Source organism: Herpailurus yagouaroundi, unplaced genomic scaffold, assembly GCF_014898765.1.
Source record: "Herpailurus yagouaroundi ecotype Mexico unplaced genomic scaffold, PumYag 182, whole genome shotgun sequence".
NCBI classification, from domain to species: Eukaryota; Metazoa; Chordata; class Mammalia; order Carnivora; family Felidae; genus Herpailurus; species Herpailurus yagouaroundi.
The window spans coordinates 42,638,494-42,663,377 of NW_024412413.1; the positions used below are offsets into that span (position 1 = coordinate 42,638,494).

General features: G+C 34.8%; 1 protein-coding gene across 5 annotated transcripts in view; it reads left to right on the forward strand.

The window, feature by feature from the left end:
• NAP1L1 (nucleosome assembly protein 1 like 1) overlaps positions 1 to 15,773 on the forward strand; it is a 33,809-nt gene extending 18,036 nt beyond the window's left edge. For 2 of the 5 annotated variants that reach the window (XM_040491373.1, XM_040491377.1), the window contains 12 exons: positions 4,499 to 4,640; positions 4,894 to 4,974; positions 6,141 to 6,269; positions 7,250 to 7,321; positions 8,432 to 8,571; positions 9,015 to 9,160; positions 9,255 to 9,274; positions 10,895 to 11,017; positions 11,723 to 11,752; positions 12,263 to 12,313; positions 13,373 to 13,444; positions 14,159 to 15,773. In XM_040491373.1, the coding sequence (XP_040347307.1) occupies positions 4,499 to 4,640; positions 4,894 to 4,974; positions 6,141 to 6,269; positions 7,250 to 7,321; positions 8,432 to 8,571; positions 9,015 to 9,160; positions 9,255 to 9,274; positions 10,895 to 11,017; positions 11,723 to 11,752; positions 12,263 to 12,313; positions 13,373 to 13,408 (970 nt within the window). In that variant the 3' untranslated portion in view covers positions 13,409 to 13,444; positions 14,159 to 15,773. Of the gene's footprint in view, positions 1 to 4,498; positions 4,641 to 4,893; positions 4,975 to 6,140; positions 6,270 to 7,249; positions 7,322 to 8,431; positions 8,572 to 9,014; positions 9,161 to 9,254; positions 9,275 to 10,894; positions 11,018 to 11,722; positions 11,753 to 11,984; positions 12,081 to 12,262; positions 12,314 to 13,372; positions 13,445 to 14,158 lie in introns of those variants that run through there. The other 3 variants (XM_040491375.1, XM_040491374.1, XM_040491376.1) reach the window with 3 other exon arrangements.
• The last annotated feature ends 9,111 nt before the right edge of the window (positions 15,774 to 24,884 follow it).

Genomic DNA, 24,884 nt, shown 5'->3' on the forward strand with positions numbered 1-24,884 from the left:
GTTCCTATTGACTAGTTTTGCCTTTCATCTTTAGGTCTTTAATAATCCCTCTAGAGTTCACCTTTGTATTTAGCTAGGCATTCAGGTTTTTTTGTTTTTTTGTTTTGTTTTGATGAGCTTGTTTTTATCACACCTCACCATGAACAGTTGATTTTTCACCCATTTATTTGTGATACCACCTTTATTACATACCAGTTTCTTATAAACATCTGTGTTTGTCTTTGAACAGCACTCTTCTGGTTTAATTAATACTGGTTTTAATTAATATGGCTTTTTAGTATGTTTTAATATCTAGCAGGGTGATGATTTAATCTTTCTCCCTGTAGTATCTTCTTCCACCCTTTCCCCTCCCCCTCATTCCCTATGGAACACACTCTTAAGATTGGCTTAACAGTATGTAGACCTTCATCCCACATATGGATGCTAGTAAGTTTCTAGGGATTTTCATAAAACAACAGAAAACAGCCCCTCTCAACACACTAAAATTTTTGATAAGAGTTACATTGAGTGTACATATTAACATGGTAGGGAATTATCCTTTTAATGTTACGTTGTGTCATCCACATCTTTGTATTTATTGAGATCATATTCTCTTACTCTAAATTTTTTTTTTCAAAGTCTATTCTTGGTTAATTCCTGTGTACTTTAGTTGTGTTGCTTTTGTGAATGTAGTATCTTTTATTGTATCTCCATGTTAGCTGTTGATGTCAAGAAGAGTGCTATTGATTTATTTTTATTTATTTATTTGCTGTTGATCTTGTATCCAGAAATCTTGCTACACTTTGGTAGTAATTTGTTCTTTGTTCTTCGTTCTCCTCCCATAGGCAAAAGATCCTGTCTGCAAGTAATGGCAGTTTTAGCTCTAATCTTTTGTGTTATGTCACACCACGTTTATTTTTCTTTCATTACAGTATTGGCCAGGACTTGTAGTACTGTGTTAAATGTTAGCATTAAACATGAGCATCTTTGTCTTATTTCCAGTCTGGAATGGATATAAAATCTCTCCATTACATTTGGTGTCTACGTAGGATTTTTTGTGACCTTTTTTTCTGTATTCAGATGGTCTTTTGACTTTTTCTTTGAATCTATTAAGTCATATTAAATACAGTTTGGAAATATATTTCAGATACTGAACTCACCTTACTTTCTTGGAATAAACCTACACTGTTGAGTTTAGTTTAATAATTTTATGTAAGGTCGTTATTCATTAGTGAATTGAACTTGGGTGTGTATGTACATAGGTATGTATGTACAATACAGAAACTTTCAATGGGATGGTAATTCCAAGCCCTGGTTTTAGAGTGAAGATTTCGATTGCTTAATGAAATAGACACAGCTGCTTTTACTTTTTTCCCTGTTTTCAAAGCAATTTGAATAAGATAGGAATTAACTGTTCGTTGAACAGTTGGTAGAACTCTTCTAAAAATGGACTTTGGCCTTAGGGGTTTGAGAACCCTTCTTATTTGAATTTGTTCTTTTCCTCTTTCCAGTTTCTTGAATTGAATGCTTGAATTGATTTTTTTTTAAATCTTTTATGGTCTTAATACTTTGTTTTAATAAATGTTCTATGAATGTAGAGTGAAGATCTATATGCTGGAATTAGTAGTGCAAATTTATTAATTGTGGTGTTCAAGTTCTCTTTATTTCTGCTTATTGATTATCTGCCTGAACTAACAGTTTCTGGGAAGGATGTGTTAAAATTTTCTATTTAATCTCTATTGGTTGTGGATTAGTATATTTTGAAGCTGTATTATTAGCTATATGTTTGTGACGTATACATCTTGTCCTTCTGTTCTAGTTTACAAGACTAAAATGTCCTCTTTTGTATTTTGTGTTATTTTTGTTGTTGTTGTTGTTATGAATTCAGTTTTGTCTGATATTAAGATAGCTATTCCAGCTTGCTTTCTTTCTCTTTCTTCCTTCCTTCCTTCCTTCCTTTGCCTGGCATGTCTTTTTCCATCCTTGTATCTTATCTCTAGTAAGAAAGTTTGCTCGCTTCGTTATTAGTGGTTTCAAACTCTTTGCATTTCTTGAAGGTGGTATTGTTTTTGGACTTAATTGCTATTATTTTATTTTGTAATTTATCATACTTTCTTTTTCCTCCTTTTCTGCTTTCCATTAAATAATTCTGGTTGTCTTCTGCTGGCTTCAAAGTTACTGCATTCTACTTTTTGTTATTATGGTAAAGAGGCTCAAAACCTAATACCCCTATTGATTTCTTAAATTTACCAATGTCTGTATTGTTTATAAATATACATCTTCTAGTCCTCTTTTTGTTCATCAAAACATCAGTAAAATTTACCAAGATATTTGGCTGCCCATATCTTATATAGTGTTCCCGAGTTGTTTTTTTTTTAACTTTTTCAAAAATTAATTTTAATCAATGTAACGAGTATCTGTGGCATATTTCCTGAAGCCTGATAAGCCTCATAAAAAGTTTTTATTTTGTTTTATATCTGAATAATAGTTTGGTTTATAAAATTGTAAGTTCAGAATTCTTAAGTATCTTAAAAATGCATTTCTTGTATATGGTGTTTTCTTTTGAAGCCTGATGTCGGTCTGATTCCTTTTTCTTCATATGTTATTTGCTTTTTCATTGAATACATTTAGAATTTTCTTTGGTCTTTGATATTCATAAATTTCATTAACCTGTTTAGGGGTGAGAGTGAGGAGTTCCATATTACTTTGACTCTGAGAAATTTTTTATTCATTTCTTGAGCTATCCACCTCCCTTCTGTCTTTTAGCTGTTGTTACTTTTGTCGTCCAAATCATAACTGTATGTCTTTCCTGCTGCCTTCTGGAGACCTTTTCAACTTTACTGGACTTCTTTCACTTGAACCTATCCAGTTTATCCTATTTGTTGGTTATATAATTTAGCTACTATATTTTTCATACTTAATATTTCCACTTTTAGATTTCTTGGTCTTGTTTCTTCCCTCATTTCCTTAAATACATTTACATTGTTCTGTCTAATAATACGGCTTCAGATGATAAATATTTCATTCTTTCATTAGAGATTGTACTCCTCAAGTGTTTAGTTATTTGGACTTAGAGCTTAGGCTCATTGGCTGATAACAGTTACTCCTCGGTAATCATTATTAAAGATCAAGCTTTGGTTTGTGATAGTCCCATGGAGTTTGAGGTGAGGGGATGGGATGAACCTAAGGAGAGCTCCAGTTAACTTAGACTCAAAAGTTGGCTGTCAATTCTAGGCAGTTGTTTTTGGCTGCTTTGGAAAGAGTACCTGGAGTGGAGGGGTGGAGGAATGAGTGCTTGTAAGCTTTCAGCCAGTCCAGCTTTTATCAGCTCCTAAAAATGTTGGCACTGGGCTCTGTGAAGGGTGAAGGGGACAGGCACTGACTGTTCTAAGGAAAGTGCAGAATTTAAAAAGCTTTCTTCTAGCCTGTCCTCACTGCTACCCATTCTGGCCATTTCCTCCTTTTTCTAGGTTGCAGTTCACCCTGTGCAGTTGTTAGTCTCAGAAGTTGCCCATGGTGTGTGTGCGTGCAAGTGCCTGAAATAGTTGTTTCCTTCTTAGTTCTAAAGTTTCTAGGGTTGAATTTTTTTTTAAATTTTTATTTCTTTAAGATAGGCTGTGGGGGTGGGCAGCACACCATGCTATTTCACTGCCTTGACTAAACATTAAGCTTTTTACTTTTAATTGTAAGAAATAAAAAAATGGTATCTGTAGATAATTTGTTTTCTACTTCTGATTAACATAACTAAAATAGTGGTTAAGTAAGAGAATTGTTTGAGTTACAACAATCTGCCTATGGCAGGAAATTCTAATCTGGATTCTGGATCTTTTGTACAGATTCCCTGAAGTTAGATAAATTTTGAGTGAAATGTTTTGGGTGGTAGGGGATTCCTAAGTTTAATCATACTTCGGGAAGCTTATACCCACCCCCATAGTAAATTGCATGATATATGAATTATATCTTACTAAAAGTCCCTTCATGGAACATAACAGTCATATTTTTAATAAAATTTCAAATTCCAAATTAAATACAGAGACCAAAATAAGAAATAATAGTGTAGGATACCATCCTTTTTTCTAATATACATATGTTCTCCTTTTCCCTAAAAATAGCTGGTATGGGTGAGATACACATACTTTTTTTTTTCTTTTTAAAATCAAGGTTACTGTCATTATTCTCAGAGTTAAGATGATCAGCCCATGACTTTTGAACTTAAAAAATAGTCTGTTTTACAGCATAGATGCCAGCATTGACAAGTCTACTGCTGAACTTGATTATAATGAAAGATTTAGGGTTGATACGATTTACATTCTCTTATCAACTTACTGTATCTATTTAAATGTTCATTTTTGAAATATTTCAGTCAAGAAGTCCATGTATTTATTTTAGTTAGAGTATACCTTTTGCTTCAACTAGGAAACTATCATTCACTGACTTTTTTGCTTTATTTTCAATATGATAGAAGTATGACTTGTATTTTACTATGATGCTGTGTAACTGGTGCATTCCAACCTTTCAGCTTGCCTAGGGTAGTTAAGAGACGAGTGAATGCTCTCAAAAACCTTCAAGTTAAATGTGCACAGATAGAAGCCAAATTCTATGAGGAAGTTCATGATCTTGAAAGAAAGTATGCTGTTCTCTATCAGCCTCTATTTGATAAGGTAATGCTTTCTATTATTTATCTGAAATATGACATTATAATAAAGCTCTGGAAATATAAACAAACTTGCAGGTGGTTAAGTCTTTAGGCCTCTCAGCCAGATGGTTATTAAGAGGTATTTGGGAAATCAATTATAGCAATTCAGGTTGTGGTATGCATTCATTAAAACTATAAGCGTCTTTAACAAGAAACAGCTAGTTTCTGCCTTGGATATCAGTGTTTTTATGTAAGCTTTTCTTTTTAAATCATTTTAGCGATTTGAGATCATTAATGCAATTTATGAACCTACAGAAGAGGAATGTGAATGGAAACCAGATGAGGAGGATGAAATTTCGGTTGGTACCAACTTTGTGTTTTTATCCCTTGAAAATATTTTATTGTAAGATGGATAGTGAGTGCAGATGAGCCACTGTTAGACCTGGCACCATCTGTACCCAAATTCATCTGGGTACAAAATTCATTTTCCCTTACATTTTTATAGTATTTAAGTTTTATAGATTCATATAAAATTCTCCTTTGAACTTCATGATGACATGCAAAGGATTGTTCTTTTCAAGTGATGAAATGGAGGCTTTTTTTTTTTTTTTTAAGTTTATATGTTTATTTTGAGAGAGAGCGTGTGCACACATGTGCGGGGAGGGGAAGGGGGAGGGAGAGAGAATTTCCAAGCAGGCTCCACACAGGGCTTATCCCATGACCACAAGATCATGACCTGAGCTGAAATCAAGAGGAACCTCCCAGGCACCCCTGAAATGGAAGCTTCTAAGTGACCTGCCTACAGCTAATAAATGGCAGGGTTGTGACACAAATGCAGTGTTCTGTTACATGACCCTGTTTCTCCAACATTGCTGTTTTAATGTTGGTTGATAAAGCAAATATAGTGTTTTGGTCAAGAACACCAAGGGGTGAGGCATTGGGTAAGGTATTTATTTATTTACTTATCCCCTGAAGCTTTAAAATTTTTTTCTCTAAAACTATTTCCCTATGGTTTATTTATTTATTTTTTTTTAATTTTTTTTTTTCAACGTTTATTTATTTTTTGGGACAGAGAGAGACAGAGCATGAACGGGGGAGGGGCAGAGAGAGAGGGAGACACAGAATCAGAAACAGGCTCCAGGCTCTGAGCCATCAGCCCAGAGCCTGACGCGGGGCTCGAACTCACGGACCGCGAGATCGTGACCTGGCTGAAGTCGGACGCTTAACCGACTGCGCCACCCAGGCGCCCCAACCCCTATGGTTTATAATAAGGTTCTCTCCTAGTGGTTCTCTTTTTTGGAGGAGTATGGTAATTAGCAATATTTATAGAAGTAAGGTTTGGTATGGTAAACAGCAGTGTTTATACAATTGGACCAGAACTTATAATTTGATTGAAAGTTACAATTGGTGATTGAAGATATTTTGGTTTCTGTACTTCACCACTGGATGTAAGTTAAGGGGATGGGTAATATTTTATCAGAGGTCTGATATAGGTATTCAGTAATGTATGCTGTCATTTATCAAGGAGGAGCTGAAAGAAAAAGCCAAGATTGAAGATGAGAAAAAAGATGAAGAAAAAGAAGACCCCAAGGGAATTCCTGAATTCTGGTTGACCGTTTTTAAGAATGTTGACTTGCTCAGTGATATGGTTCAGGTAATTTTATTTATGATAACACCAGTGTACTTTTGAAGTGTAAATGGCTGTGATGACACTAGTCTCTCCATTATTGACCTTTATGGAATGGTTGTGGTCTTCTGAAACCTGTGTTATCTGTAGAAGGGAAATGTGTCTTTGATGAATGTAATCAAATAAATTTTAATTCATTTTCAAAAATTAGATAATGAAATGGTCCCTTTGACAATTATTTATCATTGAGCAATGTTTTGTTACAGTCTTGTGCCTTCTGTGTTTAGGTGCTTGGTATTGGAGATAGGAAGGAGGAGACTTAAAATTCCATTTGTCTTACCCAAAATGACTTTCTCAGTCTGAAACAAATATTCCAAGGAACACTTGCATTTTAAAAGAATAACATACAGATCTTTAACTCTTACAGTTGTCACTTTTTCTGGGAAACCAACCTAAATGTCTCCTTCTCTGGGAAACTTTTCCTGTCTTAATCAGAAGCATTTCTTGAGCCACTACCACCTGTGTGGTAGTATTTGTTGCCATGTAGTGTGATTGTTGGAAGTTAATGTCAAGAAAAAGAAATCTTGGAACAATGACTACTTCATTTCTACTTTGGCGAAGTAGAAAAGGACCCAGCAGAATGAAAGGAAAAAGAAGCTGCTGGAAAAGGAAGCGTTTTTAAAGCAAACATGCCTAAGACTTGGTTTTGTATTCTTTAGCCTATTCAGTCTGATGATGATGATGATGATGATGATGATGATGATGATGATGATGTAGTTTTCTGTCGAGTCACTTTTTTTCTACCAATGGCAGTAGAAATAAGTAGAGCTTGTAAGTAAACTAGCTTTAGTATAAGCCATAATCTGGAGAGTAGGTCTTCTGGTTCACAATTGTTATGTAAAACCTCCCTATAAATGTCTTAGTTAGCTAAGTGTTTTTGTCCAGTAACAACACTAATCCTAAAATGCCATGTTAGATATTCATTTTAATATTTTCCTAATTTGCAGGAACATGATGAACCTATTCTGAAGCACTTAAAAGATATTAAAGTGAAGTTCTCAGATGCTGGCCAGCCCATGGTAAAAGAACTTTGAAATAGTTTCAGTCTTGTAACATTAGATGTTTATAGGTAGATATACGGAAGTTTCTGAAAAGAGGTGGTACTCAAAGCTTAGAGATGGGGATGAGAAAGAAGTTAAAACTTATACTTGGTACTCTTAATTGTTGGTAGGAAATAAATGTTTGGATGTTGATAATTGAAATGCAGCGTTTATTTCTTTCCCTCCTTCTGATCACAAAACTATTGTTGAAATCTCGTAAATCTTTGATACTAGATTAAAAGTAGGTAAAAAATAATAGCAAGGTAACAGAATTTAAAAAAATACTTCACATTAAAAGGCATGTGTCTGGGGGACATCTGGGTGGTTCAGTTAGTTGAGCATCTGACTCTTGATTTTGGCTCAGGTCATGATCCCAGGGTTGTAGGATTGAGCGCCACGTTGGGCTCTGAGCTGAGCATGGATCCTGTTTGGGATTATTTCTGTCTCCCCCTCTACCCCATTCTCCTTCTCTTATGTCTCTCTTTCTCTCTTTCTCTCTCCCCCCCCCCCCACCCCGCTTCTCTTTTCCGCTTGGTCTCATGTGCACGGTTTCTCTCTCTCTCTCTGTCTCTGTCTCAAATAATAAATGAATGAAGATAAATGGCATGTGTCTGAGAATTACATAAAACAGAAGATGTTAAAGGGCCCTCACTTCCCCCAAAACCAACAGGATTATGTGAAGTATGGGCAGAGCTACTACAGGCTATAGATTCTTTTATTGTGTGTGGTCCAGTTGGGCTTTTTCATCTGTCAAATTCAGGTTAGAGTAAGATTTAAAGTCCTCTTTGTGGGGATGGAAGAAGGGAGTATTTGGTCAGTTTATTCAGCTGTTTTAACCTGTTTTGTAAACATGTTACTAAATAGAAGTTATAAGCTGAACTAGGTTTTATCCAGTTTTATTTTGTACCTTGTTTTGCTTTTTAAACAGAATTTGGGGTTTATCTGACCCTTTCCCAGAGTGGGAAAAGTATTATCACCTAGAAGTTTATATGTTTATACAAATCAACAGATTAAGTTTTATTTACTAAAGCACTGATATTTATGATGTAGGAATTTCATTAGTTTTTATTTATTTATTTTTTTTTTAAGAGTTTTGTCTTAGAATTTCACTTTGAACCCAATGAATATTTCACAAATGAAGTGTTGACAAAGACATACAGGATGAGGTCAGAACCAGATGACTCTGATCCCTTTTCTTTTGATGGACCAGAAATTATGGGTTGTACAGGGTGAGTTTAATTTTACTACTTTCACAGAATTTATCTCTTTATTTTACTTAGAATTTGTGATGCTTGGTATTTCCTAGTGTGTGTGTGATACATAGAGACATACATAGTTTATCACTAAACATTTCAGTAAAATGTTCTGGGAAGAGCTTACCTATTTTCCTAGAATTCTCCTTGGCTTTCGGTATTGCAGATAGTTGTCCAAAGGAGTGCATGTTTAAATTTATTGTACTGTGAATTTGTGCTAATTGTCAATATCTTATTGAAAAAATTTGTTGAAATAAAATTTTCTCTTTATATGCTACTAAAAACATTTAAGCCAATTTTTCCCCTCTAAAATTTGTAATTAAATATAATATTTAATTAGATAAATCATAGTTCTTATATCAATTAAATGTAATATGTTAATTGCGATAGATTTTTTTTTTCCTCCTTTGTTTTGCAAGGTGCCAGATAGATTGGAAAAAAGGAAAGAATGTCACTTTGAAAACCATTAAGAAGAAGCAGAAACACAAGGGACGTGGGACAGTTCGTACTGTGACCAAAACAGTTTCCAACGACTCTTTCTTTAATTTTTTTGCCCCTCCTGAAGGTAAACAGTGTTTTAGTTTGGGTATTGATGGTTGTTTTATTACAAGCTTTCTTTAATTTCTTACTCACTTGAATTTCTTTTCTCAATTTTGCAGTTCCCGAGAGTGGAGACCTGGTAAGTTAAATTGTTATTTATTTATTGAATTGTTAATTACATATGAAATTAGAGAATTGGTTCTCAAACGTGGGGAGTTGGATAGTTGCTACTTGAATTTTGTTATGAGGCTTGCAGTGCATGGAAAAGACCATTATGCATCTGAAATTATTTCATTCAAAATGCTTATAGTGCTTCCACTGAAAAATGGAAAGGCTAAAGGCTTTCTTTTCTTTTGAGACTTGCAAATATTGTGTAGGGGATTCAAGTTGTTAAGATTGTAGTTTTCTTATTGAAACTAGAAGGTATTAAACCATTTGTACTGTTTACTGAACTCCTAACCATTCTGGTCAGAACTCTTTCTGTGTTATTCCAGTGGAAATATGGTTTCTTACTGTGGCCATGTATTATGTGACTATATGCCAAGAGCTGCGATTGTGCCTGTGTATGGCCTAGAAAGAGGAACAACCTCTGAGAGGTCTATACAGGCAGGGTAGGCTAAGTATGTTGTGAATTTGCTCTTCTGTTGGCCAGATCTTTGAACTTAAATTAACTCAGTTTAAATAGTTTTATACATATGGAATTAGAAAGTATGTTTTATTTTGAATACTTTCGAATTAGAATGGTTTCAGCCAAGGTTTGGACCAGATGTGTAAAAGGCAAGTATTTCTGCCTGAAAAGAGTAGTAAGTGGCTTGGCTCAAAATACCTTTTATAGGACAAAAAAGGGGGCTGTAAAGCAGCACCCGAATTTTAGGTTGAAAGACCTACCTGTGAGCATTGAGATAGTTTCATGCTATTTTCATGTCAGCAAATGGGTTGGAGTTTGTGTTCAAGTGATTTTTTTTTTTAATTTCTATTTCCAAATATTGATGGTAACAAAACAATCTTGAGTAATTACAGCTAGACTACCACCTGTGATTAGAAGTCTTTACTTCAAAGTCCACTGGCCCTTTTGTGTGTTTTTGGATGTTCATTATAGTGGATTATGTTGATGAATCAAAATGAACATTCATGGAATGTTTACTCATTGTTTGGTATCGTAGAACTTTAATGGAATTATTTTAATTTTGAAGAATGTCAGCACCAATTTTGTGTTGTGCTTTGTCATTAAATAGAAATCCTGGATCGACTTTGTATTTATTAAGTAGGATTCTTTCTCATTTGGCATTATATACCTGCTAGAGTACTACTTTTAGGAAGTGTGTAGTGATTCTCCATGTTGTTTCATCATGTGTCGTACACCTAATGTTATAAATCCTTAGATTCTTAGTATCTTAGTATTATTCCGTTGGGTGTTTTCAGTAATTAATATTTTAAAAGGAAAATTACAGTCCCATAACAAAGTTGCTTTTATATTTTAATTTTAAGCCAGAAAAAAACTAAACAATAACCAATTCTAATTTTTATTTCCCAAATTTCTCTGAGTATGTACACTGCATTGCTTACCTTTCTTTTTATTAAAAACTGTAGACCTAAGGTATATGTAGATGACTACTGAATCACACACAGAAGCTAATTTTAAAATGACGAAAAGTGAAGTTGAGTGTTGCTTCGTAGGATTTAAACTCAAGAGTCTTGCATGTGCCTAATTAAATAGCAGTTATTAAATTTTGTGCTTGTTTTTGTTTTGTTTTTAAAGGATGATGATGCTGAAGCTATCCTTGCTGCAGACTTTGAAATTGGTCACTTTTTACGTGAGCGTATAATCCCAAGATCAGTGTTATACTTTACTGGAGAAGCTATTGAAGACGATGATGATGATGTGAGTGAATCTGAATCCTGCAGTGAAATAATTTGGTGAGGGTGTGATTGTCACAATTGATGAGAGGTTTAATGAATAGTTGTGATTTTTTAAAAGACAGAATAATTCAAAGGCTAATTACTGATGTCCTCTAGATAACTTTCCTGAATTGCTTTAAATATGTCCTCCTAGGATCTTAGACTTCTCCGAATTAGTAAAACTTTATTGTGTTTGGTCATTGTTGGAGGTCTATAATGCCCTTGTCTTTGACCAAACAAAAAACATGCCTAAGATGTTTTTTATTACTTAACATAAAAATATTAGGAAACATAGAATTTTTATCCAAAGGAGTATTAAACAACAATTAAGGTAAAATTAGGCTCCCCTCAAATATTTTGGATATCTTTATTGCTAAATGACAATCATTCCAGTAGGCTTTAGGTCCTTTTTGTGCAATGTGTTCACATAAGTACAGGAAGGTAATATTTATAGTAATAATTGTCTGACCACACCCACGATTGTACTGTGTTCTTTAATTTTTTAGATCGTCAGATTTAGATAATGGCACTGAACTGATTCCTACAGCTATGTAATTTGTAATTAGTCACCTTAGGGAAAGTATTTTCCTCTTTTTAGATCTTAGTGGAGACAGTGATGGCTGTAAGTAATGCTACTCTCAAATGTTTGTTAGCTACATTCACACTTCATCCTTTTTTCCCTTTTTAGTATGATGAAGAAGGTGAAGAAGCGGATGAGGTAATGTTTACCAAATGAGCAAATAATTCTGTTTAACACATTGAGAAGCGAATTGAGTGACTTATGTATTCCTTTGCTATAATCATTACTCTGTGATACGGGATAAAAACTTTTTGGAAAAAAATACGGTTTTAGAATTCTACAGCCAAACAATGTATGTATAAGGTTTCAATAAATAAATTGCAAAACTCAGAACATTTTTTTTATTTCAAATAATTCTGTTCTGCTGCAGGGTTATCAGCTCTTTGAAGAAGTCAAAAGCTGCAGTAAACTTTTTCAACGTTGGCTGCAGTAAATCTTTTCAATAAAAGCTCTCTGGATGTCTCAAGTTGTGTTGGGAAATTTTTCATATTAGAAGCTTTCAAATTAAATTGCATTGTCACCAAACTCTGTAATCATGAAAATCTTTTGACCTATAGAGTAACTTGTATTAAAATTTCTCCATACGTTATGAGCCATTTCTTCCTACTGTGTACCTACTTCATGGATGCATTTTGAACTTTAATATAGGAAGGGGAAGAAGAAGGAGATGAGGAAAATGATCCAGACTATGACTCAAAGGTGAGCAAAATTAGTGCTGCTTTCTATTAAATTTAAGGCAAATTACATAAGAGTTGATGTTTCTTAATATAAAGTTTATTTTGTAAGTCTTATTGACTGGAGATATATATATATATACATACATACATTTTTTTTTTTTAATCTTCACTGGTATTTCAATAGTATATGATATTCCAGTGTACCTTTCCTAAGAAACTTTTATTTTTGGTTCTGACTTTCTATTTTCCATAGTTTCAGGCTAAATAAACCCTAAGATTCTACTTCTAATGCCCTTTATGTTGGGCTTTTTTTTTTTTCTTCTTCACAATTTTAAAGCATTTAAAATTACTTATTAGTGTTCTTAGGTTGTTTTTCCTCCAAAGGATAGGTTATAAACAAAGGTCAGTTTTTAAGTAACCTGGATGCAAAAGTGCTTGGGAATAGGGAAGCAATAATACTGTGTTAGATTCTCCCAACCACCTTTTTTCTGAGAGTCCCAATCTGTTATTGAGAATTTGTCATATCAGGGCTAGTAAAGCCCATTGTCTCCCCCAAAATACAAAGTACCTTATCAGGATTCATTTGAAACTTAAGGTTTCTGTTAAATGTATTCACTCATTTGCTAAATTCTGTAAAATATCCAGAAGATATTTTAGTGAGCAGGTAAGAGAGGGGGTAGTTAAAAATAATCTTAAGTATTCTAATATGTATGAATTACTCTTGAAAGTTAATATTAATGGAATTAGGATTTAACAATAATTGATCTATAAGAAGGAAAATACTGATAATATGACTAACATAAATTGCTTGGTTATTTTATTTTTTAAGATTATGGCTTTAGTGTGTTTTATTTTATGGAATTCATTCTACAATGTAAAATTTGGGCTTTATTTTAGCATTTTTGTGACTTGCTGATATTTGAATAAATAACTTTCCATCATTGCTATATACTATTTCTTTAATTTGGCACAAATTTTGGTAGAACAGTGAGATAATATAATTAAGGTAGTTTAATTACTGTTGAAAATTAACTGAAGCAGGTAGAAGAAGATAGATTGACTTGTTGTTTTCCTTTAACAGAAGGATCAAAACCCAGCAGAGTGCAAGCAGCAGTGAAGCAGGATGTATGTGGCCTTGAGGATAACCTGCACTGTAATAGCCTAAACACAACTATTATTTTCTTACAGCCTTATGTTTTTATATTTTCTTGGTAGACTCAGTACTTTTTTTTAAAGGAAAGGAACTGATAATTTTAAAGACCAATTTGTTCTACTTAGCATTTTAACTGTAGTTTTTCTGCCAGCTCTATCGATTGCATAAATTCTTTCATGCATGTTCATTCATCACTACATGGTTTGGTTCTTCTGGAGTAATTTTTATCATGTAACAAAGAATTTAGATTATAGCTATGAAAGTGAACAGCCCTGTTAAAAGAACAGTTTTTTTGATTCGCTTATTTTTTTTCCCTGAAGAACCAAAATATTTTTTTAGCTGGTAATTGAATTGGGTTTAAGTTTGCTTGCACTAGCTGTGCCTTTCATTACTTTGTTGCAGAAATGCAGTGACTTAGACTAAGACAATTCATCATTTAAAAAACAAAAAACAGAACTTGTCAAGACAAATATGGTTAAGAATTTCCAGTAAGACCATATCTGATAACTTAGATTATTAATGGATTTTGTATTCTAGGTGACATAGCTAGAGATACCTAGTAAGGAAACCACAGTAAAGAAACCTAACTCATAGTGTGGTTATTGGTTACTATAGGGAGGTGAATAAAACCTGTTTTCAAAAGTTAAGCCTCATTATTTTAACTGTACTTTTAAATTTAACCTCCATTAACTCAGCATCTTTTCTTTATGGTAGGGTCTACCTTCCGCTTCCCTGGAAAGGATGAATTTACATCATTTGACAAGCCTATTTCAAGTTTTTTTGTTGTTATTTGTTTGCTTGTTTTTGTTTTTGCAGCCTAAAATAAAAATGTCATATAATTTTAGTTCTCACAAGATAATGTCTTAATTTTGTACTAATTCAGGTAGAAACAGAGGCCTAGCTTGGATTAATAAGCATTGTACCCAGCTTACCATATTATGGAAGAAGAGAGTGTCAACTTTGGGAGAGGTACTACATCTGCTAATATGAGAGGATAGAAAAGAAAGAGAAAATCTTAAATGATGTAATGTTTTTTTTTTTAAAAAAAAGATTAAAATTTTATTTCATTTGGTTAGAACTAGAGAGAAGGCCCCATGCCTCTATAGTTAATTCCAATTCTTACTGCTTAAGTATGTCATTTACCCATGCTTCTGTTTACTGTGTATTAAAATGGGTAGTACTGTTTACCTAACTACCTCACAGATATGTTAAGGCATATTAAGTTAAGTTTTATGAAATGTTTCTCAATCTCATTTAAAGCTCAAAAATATGAACCTATTTGTACCACAAGTATAATATTCACGTTTTATTCATACCAGGGTTTGATAATTCAACTGGAAAACAAAGGTTTAAGTACCTCTATTCTGGATCTGGTCAGGCAACAAACACTCTTACAGATCTTTGTGTGGCTCCTGTCTTAATATAAGTGGATGGATGAACAACTCTTTCAAAAGGTCCAACGATTGCTTTTAGGTATTTTAGTTTATGACCATATTGTAGTGAAATACTACAGAGATCATGGGACTGAAGTAGAAAGAAGACCATTTTTAGGGAGGAAAATGCCATTAAAATTGAGACTTACAGAGCCACATTTAAAATACCTCAGGCTAATTACTGTTAATTTTTTGTGACAAGCCTAAAAGCTTTGACAGTGAGGGTGGATTAAATGGATTATGACTAGAGGATGGCCTAGAGTTCCTGCTCTTAATAAAACTATATTGAGTTTGTTTTTAGAGGTGACAGAGCTTCCTTTTTGAAAATCTAGTATTAAGATCTTGGAATGTGAATACATTTTGTTATTTGTATAATACTATTCATTCCTCTCCTGAGAATTTAATTAACTACTGGAAATCCTTAACCAGTTGCAATAGTTTGTAGGAGAAAAAAATGCCATGAAAACATCCTGTGTTTTTCCTCTTTATTTTCAAAATGCTTTTGGTTGCTTTAATTAGACATTCCTTGCTGAATTTTTTTTTGTACCCATAGCTCATCTGATCACAGCCTTTTCTGAACTCAGCCAATTTTAATCTAAAGATAGAATCCCATTTTTAATGAACTTAAGTAGCAAAACCACTATTTTTTTTTTCTTTCACTCCTTTAGGTAATAGCTATTGCCAAAGTGAAGGGGCAGATATGATTTCATCTTGTTATATAAAGGGGCTGTGGTTTGCAGAGGAATTGTTTTCTCATTAAAGTTGGCATTGCAAGGGGTATCAGTGTTCATCTACGCCATCTCTCCAGTTCCAAAATGGTTCTATTCCATTCTAGAAATTTGAAATATGTAATTTGAAATCCTTAATAAAATTTGCATTTAATTTTATAAAATGTACTGGTGATATTTTGGGTGGTTTTTAAAAATATGAATATATTTATATATACTTTTTTTGGAAGAGCAGAGAGTAGAGATGTTTAGACTATGCTATTCTGTGCTTAGGCCAGGATGACCTGTGAATTTATTTCAAGAGCAACCTCCCAAGCCTTGCTAAATGGAGTTTGTTATTGGACGACTAGAAAGATTTTTACCCTTAGTTAACTACAGACATTTTTGAGACACTTTGAATTTTGTCCTTACAGTTTGAGTTTATAGTTTCCCCTGGCTCAGGCACTGATTACCAAGAAGTTCTATTTTTCCTGTCTAGAAATGGCAAAATCTTATATATATATATATAATACTTAGAAAATTTTTTTTTGTCATTTTATGGTCATTCAAAATATGGTAAGTAAACAACAGTTTCATAAATCACTTAGTTTTTTAGTTTAACACGGATGTCTGAAAGTTAAATTTATGTAATTTTTCAGAATTCTTTTCTCTAGTTCACTGAAGCAGTTATTAGTATTTCTTAATAGTGTGGAACTGGCTTACAGAGTAATACTTAAGAAAAATGGGATTCTACCTCTGTTTCCTTTTTAGCTCATTTAATAACAAACCTGAAAGGGGGGAGATACTAGCTTTGATAGAAACATTTTCATTATTCTGTGAATAGGTTAATGATACTGATTGGTATATGATAAGGCCCCTACGATAATTGAATTAACTGTTCTTATTGCTGCTGCTTGTCAGACAGTATGAATTTATCTGAGTTTATCTGAGTTGTAGGCCATTTCCATTATTAAAAATAAAAATAAAACTTTGAATCATTGTTTAAAAACCTTATACAATGCAGAAATATTAAACTAATATTCAGATATCCTTTGAATGCTTGATTTCAGGGCTTGGTTTAGAATTTGAGTCCATTTTTATGGGTTAGTCTTAAAAAAATTTTAGTCTATATTTTTGACTAAGTCAAGCCAAATGTTAATTTTAAATGTATCGAGTAAGTGGGTAGGTTAGAAGAAGCATATGTTCTTAATAGGAACCTTAGGAAAGAGAAATCATAAGCTACTTTAGTTGTTTTAATCTTCTGCAGTGTATGTGTGTGTGTATATACACACACACACACACACACACACACTTCGTAATTGTGAACTGGATTTTGTTTTGAAAATATGTGTTCATAATTTAGGTAATTTACTACTTAAAGCACTAAGTCTCATAGCTGAAAAGTAAATGTAAATGATAATGGTGAAATTAACTAACTTATAGATGTATAGTGGTGATTTTGTATACTGGTTTAAAAATCCAGGTATCAGAATATAACTTGGGAAAAGCCAAGTTCTTGGACTAATTTAGGGATCACTTATGTGACTTGTGAGAAATGGAAACATCTTTGGAGTGTGAAATTACTTTAAGGATGAGTGTTTATCCATGAGAAATTTTTAATTGATGTATTAATTATATTTAAAAAAATACAATACACTTTGTATCTTGTGTTTCTTCCATTTGACATTCTGTACTTTTAGGTTTTTCCGTTAAAAAATTAAGGTATTGACTAAGTGTAAAATAGATGAGAAATTGAGCATAACAATTTAGAAATAATAAATTGCCAGCAGGAAATAAGTCATTAATCCAGTTGCTTAATTTTCATTTTGGAAATTGAGAATTTGTAGCTTTTGTAGATTTCTTAACTGCTTGTTTTATTATTCTGAAATTCAGGAGAAGATGTTTGTTAAAAGTAGTTTTTAGTTCTTCGTGTATTTTAAACTTAAGCCAAGAAGAAGGAAATGGAGATAAATGACCAAAAATGGAAGTGCCAGAAGTTGACAGACCTCATATCAAGAGTTTAATGGTATTGGTATTCATAATGAAGTTAAGCAATTGTGGCTCTTACACATTTTTCATGGAGTGGTAAAGTTTCTACCAGAAGACTCAAAACTTAACGTGACAGCTTTTAGCTGGGATTTCATTTGTGTAGTGAGACAAGGAGCCTTTGAGCAGAGCAGTTCAGGGGAAGGTACTGGAGGAAATACACTGAAGGTCCTGAAATAGGACAATCTAGGGCACATTAAAGGTGTTGAAAGAATGGATGGAGATAGAAGGGGCCAAGCCATGGAAGACTGGGCCATAGAAGTCCTTTTAAGCGATTTAAAAACACTAAAAACCACCTGTTGAGTACTTCCAAGTGAGGATGACCTTTCCATTAAGGCAGTGTTTAAACTAAGACATGATAGATCGTGCAACTCTCACTCTAAAAATATAGTTGAAAGAATTCTTGTGTATTCTTACATCACCATTTATTGATTTTGCTACATAGCTCCATATTCTTACGCACACGTATACACATTTTTTCCTAAACTATTTGACAGTTTATAGACATCCTGTCCTTTACATCCTCCAAATGCTGTTATCTTCTCAGTATGAAGACATTCTTGCAGAATCACAGTACAAGTAATCAAAATCAGGAAATGTTACTGTGCAGTAAAATTTGTTTTGGCCAGTGAAAATAGATTTAAAAACTGAATGCATACTGAATACTTGTAAGGTATTCCAACACAGTATTTTTTCCTACCCTTTCTCCAGTCCATATTTGTAACTACCGTCATCAAATAGGTGGACCTAGGAATGAGAATTGTAGGTGAGGTTGCTTTGTAGGAATAAGAAACTATGGATAAAAATGGAAAAGATCTAACTTTAGAGTAAAGCCTTATAAGCCCCTAATCTAGTGACTCATTTTTAAATAAATGTAGGAATAAAATAGTTTTAAATTGGGTAGTAGAATGGTTAAATACAGGCTTTGAGGTTCATCTATCACTCTTCAGCCAGCTTCATTGTTTTGATTTGTGAAGATTGTGGTGAGCACTAATAACGTGTTTGTGCTTGGAGTGCTCGGTGTCTATCTACATATAGATACGTATGTAATAAGCATTTAGTAAATTTTCTTCCTAAACAAGAAAATCTAGGACTTACAGTTGGGATCACCTTTTACATTGATTTTTGGCATCTAATTTTAGAAATAGTTGATGTGGTTTTGTTTTTCTAAAGGCAAAATGGCTCTTGGCTAAGAAGTGCCCTACTTGGTTTACAAAAGAACAGGGAGGCTAAGACTGGATGATAGACAATAAACCTATTCCCCCGTTTTAAAATTTTCGATGTAAAAATTAAAATAGAAAACTTGTTTTCTGAAATCAGCTAGGTTTTTAAAAAATCTCATTACCTATATTTTGTTTTCATATGCTGATTTTTTTGCCTTGGCCTGCATACAGAAACTAGGGTAAAATTTATGGAGTCTTGATAGTATTTAGATAATGCTCCAAAACACCCAAGTTGTCACTGTTCAGCCCTGACTTTTACCTGGGACTTTGGACATTGCAACAGAGGACCTAAAGGTGGACAATGAGACAGGTGTCTGTTTTGAAATCAGATGTGATTTTAGACTTCAGTTAAGCTAGTCAGTGTAAGTTTCAAAACTAAAAGCAAAAACTCCTTGCTATTCACTTGGCTTGGTGAGTGGGCCTACAACCTTTAGGATAACTTTGATATCAACAGCCCAGCCTATGTAACCTGCATTTGCACAGTCTGTCAGCCCTGCTTGGCTACCTTTTCTTTCACCTTTTTCCTGGCACTAGTCTTGTGCATGTATCTTACTCAACATAGAGTCTCTTTGCATTGATTTAATACCTACTGTGGTTGTCCTTCAGTTGTGAATTGGTTCTCCCAGTTTGAGAAATTTAGGGATGCGTGCTCACTGTGGAATTTCCCAACTTGTAGTACTGGGCCTGGAAGATGGTAGGTGTACAGTAAGTTTTTGTACATGTAGATCAAGTAGGATTTATCAGGACGCTTTTCCATTATACCAAGCCATTCTATTGTATGAGGTCATATAGCAAGATAATGATGGGTTCTCATTAGTTCAGTCTCCCTAAGTCAATCAAGATACTCCCAAGTTCCTTTTTAGTGAAATTCCTACATGCTGGGTGGCTTATATTGAGAAAATAGACAAAGTTGGATTGTGTTGGGTTGGGTTTTAGGAGATCCTGGAGAGTATCGGTAGTTGCAGTTACCTAGTACTGCATAACAAACCACTCTCAAAACTTTAAACATTGAGATTTATTTTGTTGACTCTGCTTGATAGTTCATGTCTGCTGTACTGAGCAACATTAGGGGCAGCTTTTGAAGGATAGCGACTGGAATCATCTGAAGGCTCTTCGTGCACAGGTGCAGGTGGTTAATGCTGGATGAGCCCTCAGCTGGGATGTGGCCAGATCACTGCTTTCTGGTACCATACCTGGGTTCCAAGAGTTGCATCTTTTTTATGATCTAGTCTGGGAGGTCATCACTTCTGTACGCTATTGGTTATAGAATCAGTCACAAATCCACCCAGGTTTAATTCTGGAAGGGGACTCTACACCTTGCTGGAAGAATAAGATTTTGAGTAAATGAACAAATCTTTTAATGGCCATGGTTTTTTTTTTTTTAATGTTTTGAAAATAGAGTTGGCTACAACAGTTTTCCAAAATGACCAGAAACCTAGAAAGTTTAAATTACATACTGTATGCCTGTTAATGGAGAAAGAATGTTTTATTCTATCATATTAGAATCTTTTATCATTTGACTTTATTCTTGATAATTGAGGTTCCCAAACATACACATAATTAGTTCTTTTAAAAAGAAATTTTTTTTTTTTTTAAATTTTTGAGAGAGGGACAGGGCGTGAGTGGGGGAGGCGTAGGGGGGGGGAGACCCAGAACTCGCAGCCTCCAGGCTTGGACCTGGAGCACACAGCCCAATACGGGGCTCAAACTCACGAGATGTGAGATCATGACTTGAGCCAAAGTCGGATGCTTAACTGACTGAGCCACCCAGGTGCCCCATAATTAGCTTATTCTTAATTATAAAATCGTCAAGGTTGATGAGTAAAGAAACAAATGGCAAGTATAAGGTAACTATTAAGTATAGATTTCTAAAGGTTAGGTGTAATATATTGTGAGGAGTTCAGAGAAGAACATTGCTATACTGTTTTAAAACTAGGTGCGACTTTTTATAGCATAAATCTTAACCATTTTTGAAAGATCCAAAACCAAGATAATAGAAATAATGCTTTATTTACTCTTTATACTTGATTGAGGATGGTTAAGTAACAAGTTCTCACCATTGGGCTATTTTGGAGCCAGTAATTGATGTCCACTTGTTTGGCCTCTGTCTATGCTCCTACACACACTGAGAAGCTTTCACTGGCTTCCTTGCAGGTATTATGTGTGCACTAGTGGTTATATAGCACTTTAATTAAGCTGGAGATTTCAGGATATGTACTTCAGAGATTAATCCAGACTTAATTTTAAACAGCATTCAGATATGTACCTGGTTTGCATAGACATGTTGGCCAAACAACAAACCAAATGCAATGAGAGTTAAACAGCGTTTTCTCCTAGGTGTAAACATAGACGCTGGGGCTGGTTTGAGTGCTTCATAGCTCTCAGGCTTCTGCTTTCCTGTCCTTGGCATATGGCTTCCACCTTTTTTGTTTGTTTTATTGTTTTATTGGCTGAAATGGCTTCTGAGGCTCTTATCCATCATGTCCAGGTTTCAGGCAGCAGTGGGGCTAAAGTAGGCAAAAGATTTTCAGCAGTTATCTTCAAAAAAGAGCCTGTGATTCCTGGTTTAGAGCTCCAGAGGGAGACTGGTAAATAGGGTAGACCTGGACATCTAGAGCCAAAGCTGAGTTTGTGAGGAATTGGGAGGAGGGAGGTTAAGATAGCCACATTGGTCACATACACCAAAGAGTTTCAGGTTTAGAAAAGGATTGTTTGATCATGTATATCCTGAGCACATGAGGCAAGTAACTACTACATAGGTAAATGGGCCCTGGTAAGGTTAACATTTAGGAATACAGTCCAAAGAATTGCGTTCTGACCAGAGTCCTATACTTCATCTGAGGCTTTTCACTTGATCTCACATGATGCTTTCCTTGAAACTGGGTACACAAATGAGGTTGAGACAATGACTTTCGCAGAAGTGTAAATGGGATCTCATTAAAAAAAACTATTGATCTAGATTCTGACCTGTTAAAAACTCAAATGTAGTTTCTCATGTAGTTAGGAGTTGGGTAGCAATTTTGTTTTCCTCCAACCATGAGGTTGCTTCTAGGTTTAATGGCAATGTGAAAGCTTGCCATAAAAAGATTTCTTGGGTTCTGTCTGGTAAAAGCACCTCCATTTTGGGGGGCTTGGCTACCCCACAGAATTCATTTCATCCCTTTCACTCACCTGTCTTCCGTCGGTTATCCTGTCAGTCCTGTCCTCTGTGACACAACCTCTGCCCTCCAAGTCTTGGCCTATAGCCTGAGTTCCTCTTCTAAAGTAACCCTGCCATTTACAGCACTCAAGTTTATCATATCCGTTTTCCTTAATCCTTCAATTTTTGGAAAGCATTATCTATACTGCTTCTCTTTTCCTCTAATGCCCAACAAAGGCCTTTGCTCATTTACTAAATGTGTTTTTTTAATGGATAATCGATAATGGTCAAATTGAATATTCTCTCAGACTATGTGCTGTGTTGTAATAGAAGACTGCAAAAGGAGTCATCTTCGGAATCTAGTCCAAGTGACTGAGATAAATATTTGAGTTGCGAACAAGAGCGTTTACCTCCTTTGAATAGAAGCAGACTTCGGAAAGGATATTAGGTGCTAATGGAGGGTAGAGACTTGAATGCTATTCAGCTAGGGCAATGCTTAAAGTAAATTTAAAACAAGTTCGCCAGTGCTCACTGTCAATCATTAGAGTACCTGAGGCTTCCCTACTACCACCCTGAAGGCTAGAGTATCAATACTTTTGAGTAGTAGCAGTTTTCTGACAGTATTTACAGTACCCAAGCAAGTTTATCATATCCTCTTAGAGTTCATTGGGCTACTTCCCTCTCTGCTCAGATTTAATATCTCCTACATTCTGGATTCAGGGTAAAAAGGAGAGCTGGATCCCTGCTCCATGTCATCCACTCATATTTTCATTCGTCGCTTCAAAGCTAAAATAAGTAAATTAGTCCTGAACTCTTGTTGGACCTCGTCAATAGTGTCTTCAGCATGCCTTCTCTATTTTGAATAATACATTTTCCACCAGATCTAACTTTTAGAGTCCTTTGGTGCCAGTGCTGTCAATCAGCACCATCACCAACCTCTAGCATGATCCATTGTGCTACTAGGTCCAATTTAAAAACACTCATTTGAGATGTTAGCTACTGATTACAAGTAGAGGGATCTGATTAGGAAGGAATCAACTCAGCCTAAAGAAATCTAAGATGTGGGATTTGAATTGGGCTTTGGAGAGCAAAGGACTTGAGGTTGGAAAAGACTTGGTGAAGTAAGACGGCACGAGTAAGTGACAACCTAATGTAGGGTTGATTGGAAGGAAACTAAATTGTAAAGGCAGGTAGGACTTAGTCTGAGAAAGCCTGGCTTTCCATGCCAGGGTAAGGAGTTGGAATGTTCTGTACAGTGCGAGGCGATTAAAAGTTTTCTATCATTCTAGGAATGGAACTAGTAGCGATGTAACATCAGGAATGGTATAGATTCAAGTGGTTAGGCTATTACGAGAGTAGATGAGAGGAAAAACCTGAATTGGGCTATTGGCAGAAAGGACAGAGATAGCTGATTGGCAATGTTTTAACCACAAATGGGTTGTAATAGTTTTTAAAACCCTTGTATATAGGGCACCAAACACCCTTTTCAAATTCCCACTTGTTCTAAGCTGTGTTATACACATCGATCACTAGGAGGCATCAGTTCATCAACTAAGAAGCTGAAAAAGGCAGGTAGGCAGATGCACCCATGAAGTCTGGATAGTCCTGTATCTAATTGAGAATACTTAACATTTCCAACTGCATTTTGAAGATTAGAGTCTTCAATAAAGGATTTCTGCTGAGTAGTATCTTAAAATGAACTGAATGGCTAAAAAGTGTTAAATTACAGTGTAAGACCTTCAGGTGTTAGAGTGACCAGACATTTTCATAGATCATTGAACTTTTAGCTATTTTTTGAAAGATACTTGAACTTTGCTGTATCTAAATCTTTAATCATTGCTGAGTCTACTATGTGTTGTAAATTAGGAAGTTCATAGATTTTATAACTTTGTAATCAAGTTGTAAGTGAAAGTAAGTAGTTTTTGTTATTAAATTACCAAGTTCTGTTAAATGGCTTTAAGTCAATATCGATTAATGGACTTTTTTTTTTTAATTTTTTAAATGTTTGTTTATGTTTGAGAGACAGAGAGAGACAGAGTGTGAGCAGGGAAGGGGCAGAGAGAGAGAGAGAGAGAGACAGTATCTGCAGCAGGCTCCAGGCTCCAAGCTGTCAGCACAGAGCCCAATGCGGGGCTTGAACCCACAAACTGTGAGATGATGACCTGAGCGAAGTCGGTCGCTTAACCAACTGAGCCACCCAGGTGCCCCTAATGGACTTTTAAACAAGTAGTTGGCTATATGCCAAATAGGAGAAACTGCTACAACTCCGTTCCATTATTTTTCCCTCTTTTTGATTACTCTTATTAGAAACCAGTAGGATGACAGTTTGTATAAATACCTTTCATAATGTTAAAATGCATGTTGCTCAGAAAAGTTTGTAGGACTTCTAGATAGCACCTATAGAATATAAAAGCATGGAAGATCTAGAGAGAGGCCCAGTGTGTGTAGTAGTTACCCATTTTAAAAGATTATACCAAGTACATATTGGTATGGAAAGTTTTGGAAAATTTTCCATAAAGTCTTTTACAGTTTGAAAGCTTTTGAAGGGATGCATTATGAAAAATCCGTTACAAGCCTTTGAAGAGCTTGATTTTCCTTTTATATTTCTTTTTTAATGTTTTATTTATTTGTTTGTTTGTTTGTTTGTTTGTTTAAGAGAGGGAGACAGAATCCGAAGCAGGCTCCAGGTTTTGAGCTATCAGCACAGAGCCCGATACGGGGCTGGAACCCACGAACCATGAGATCACAACCTCAGCCAAAGTCAGACACTTAACCGACTGAGCCACCCAGGCACCCCTGATTTTCTTTTTAGGACAGATAGGGGCTTCTGATTCAGTTTAAATTGTACATATACTGAGCTCCTATTTGCCAAGAATTGTATGAGGTGATTGA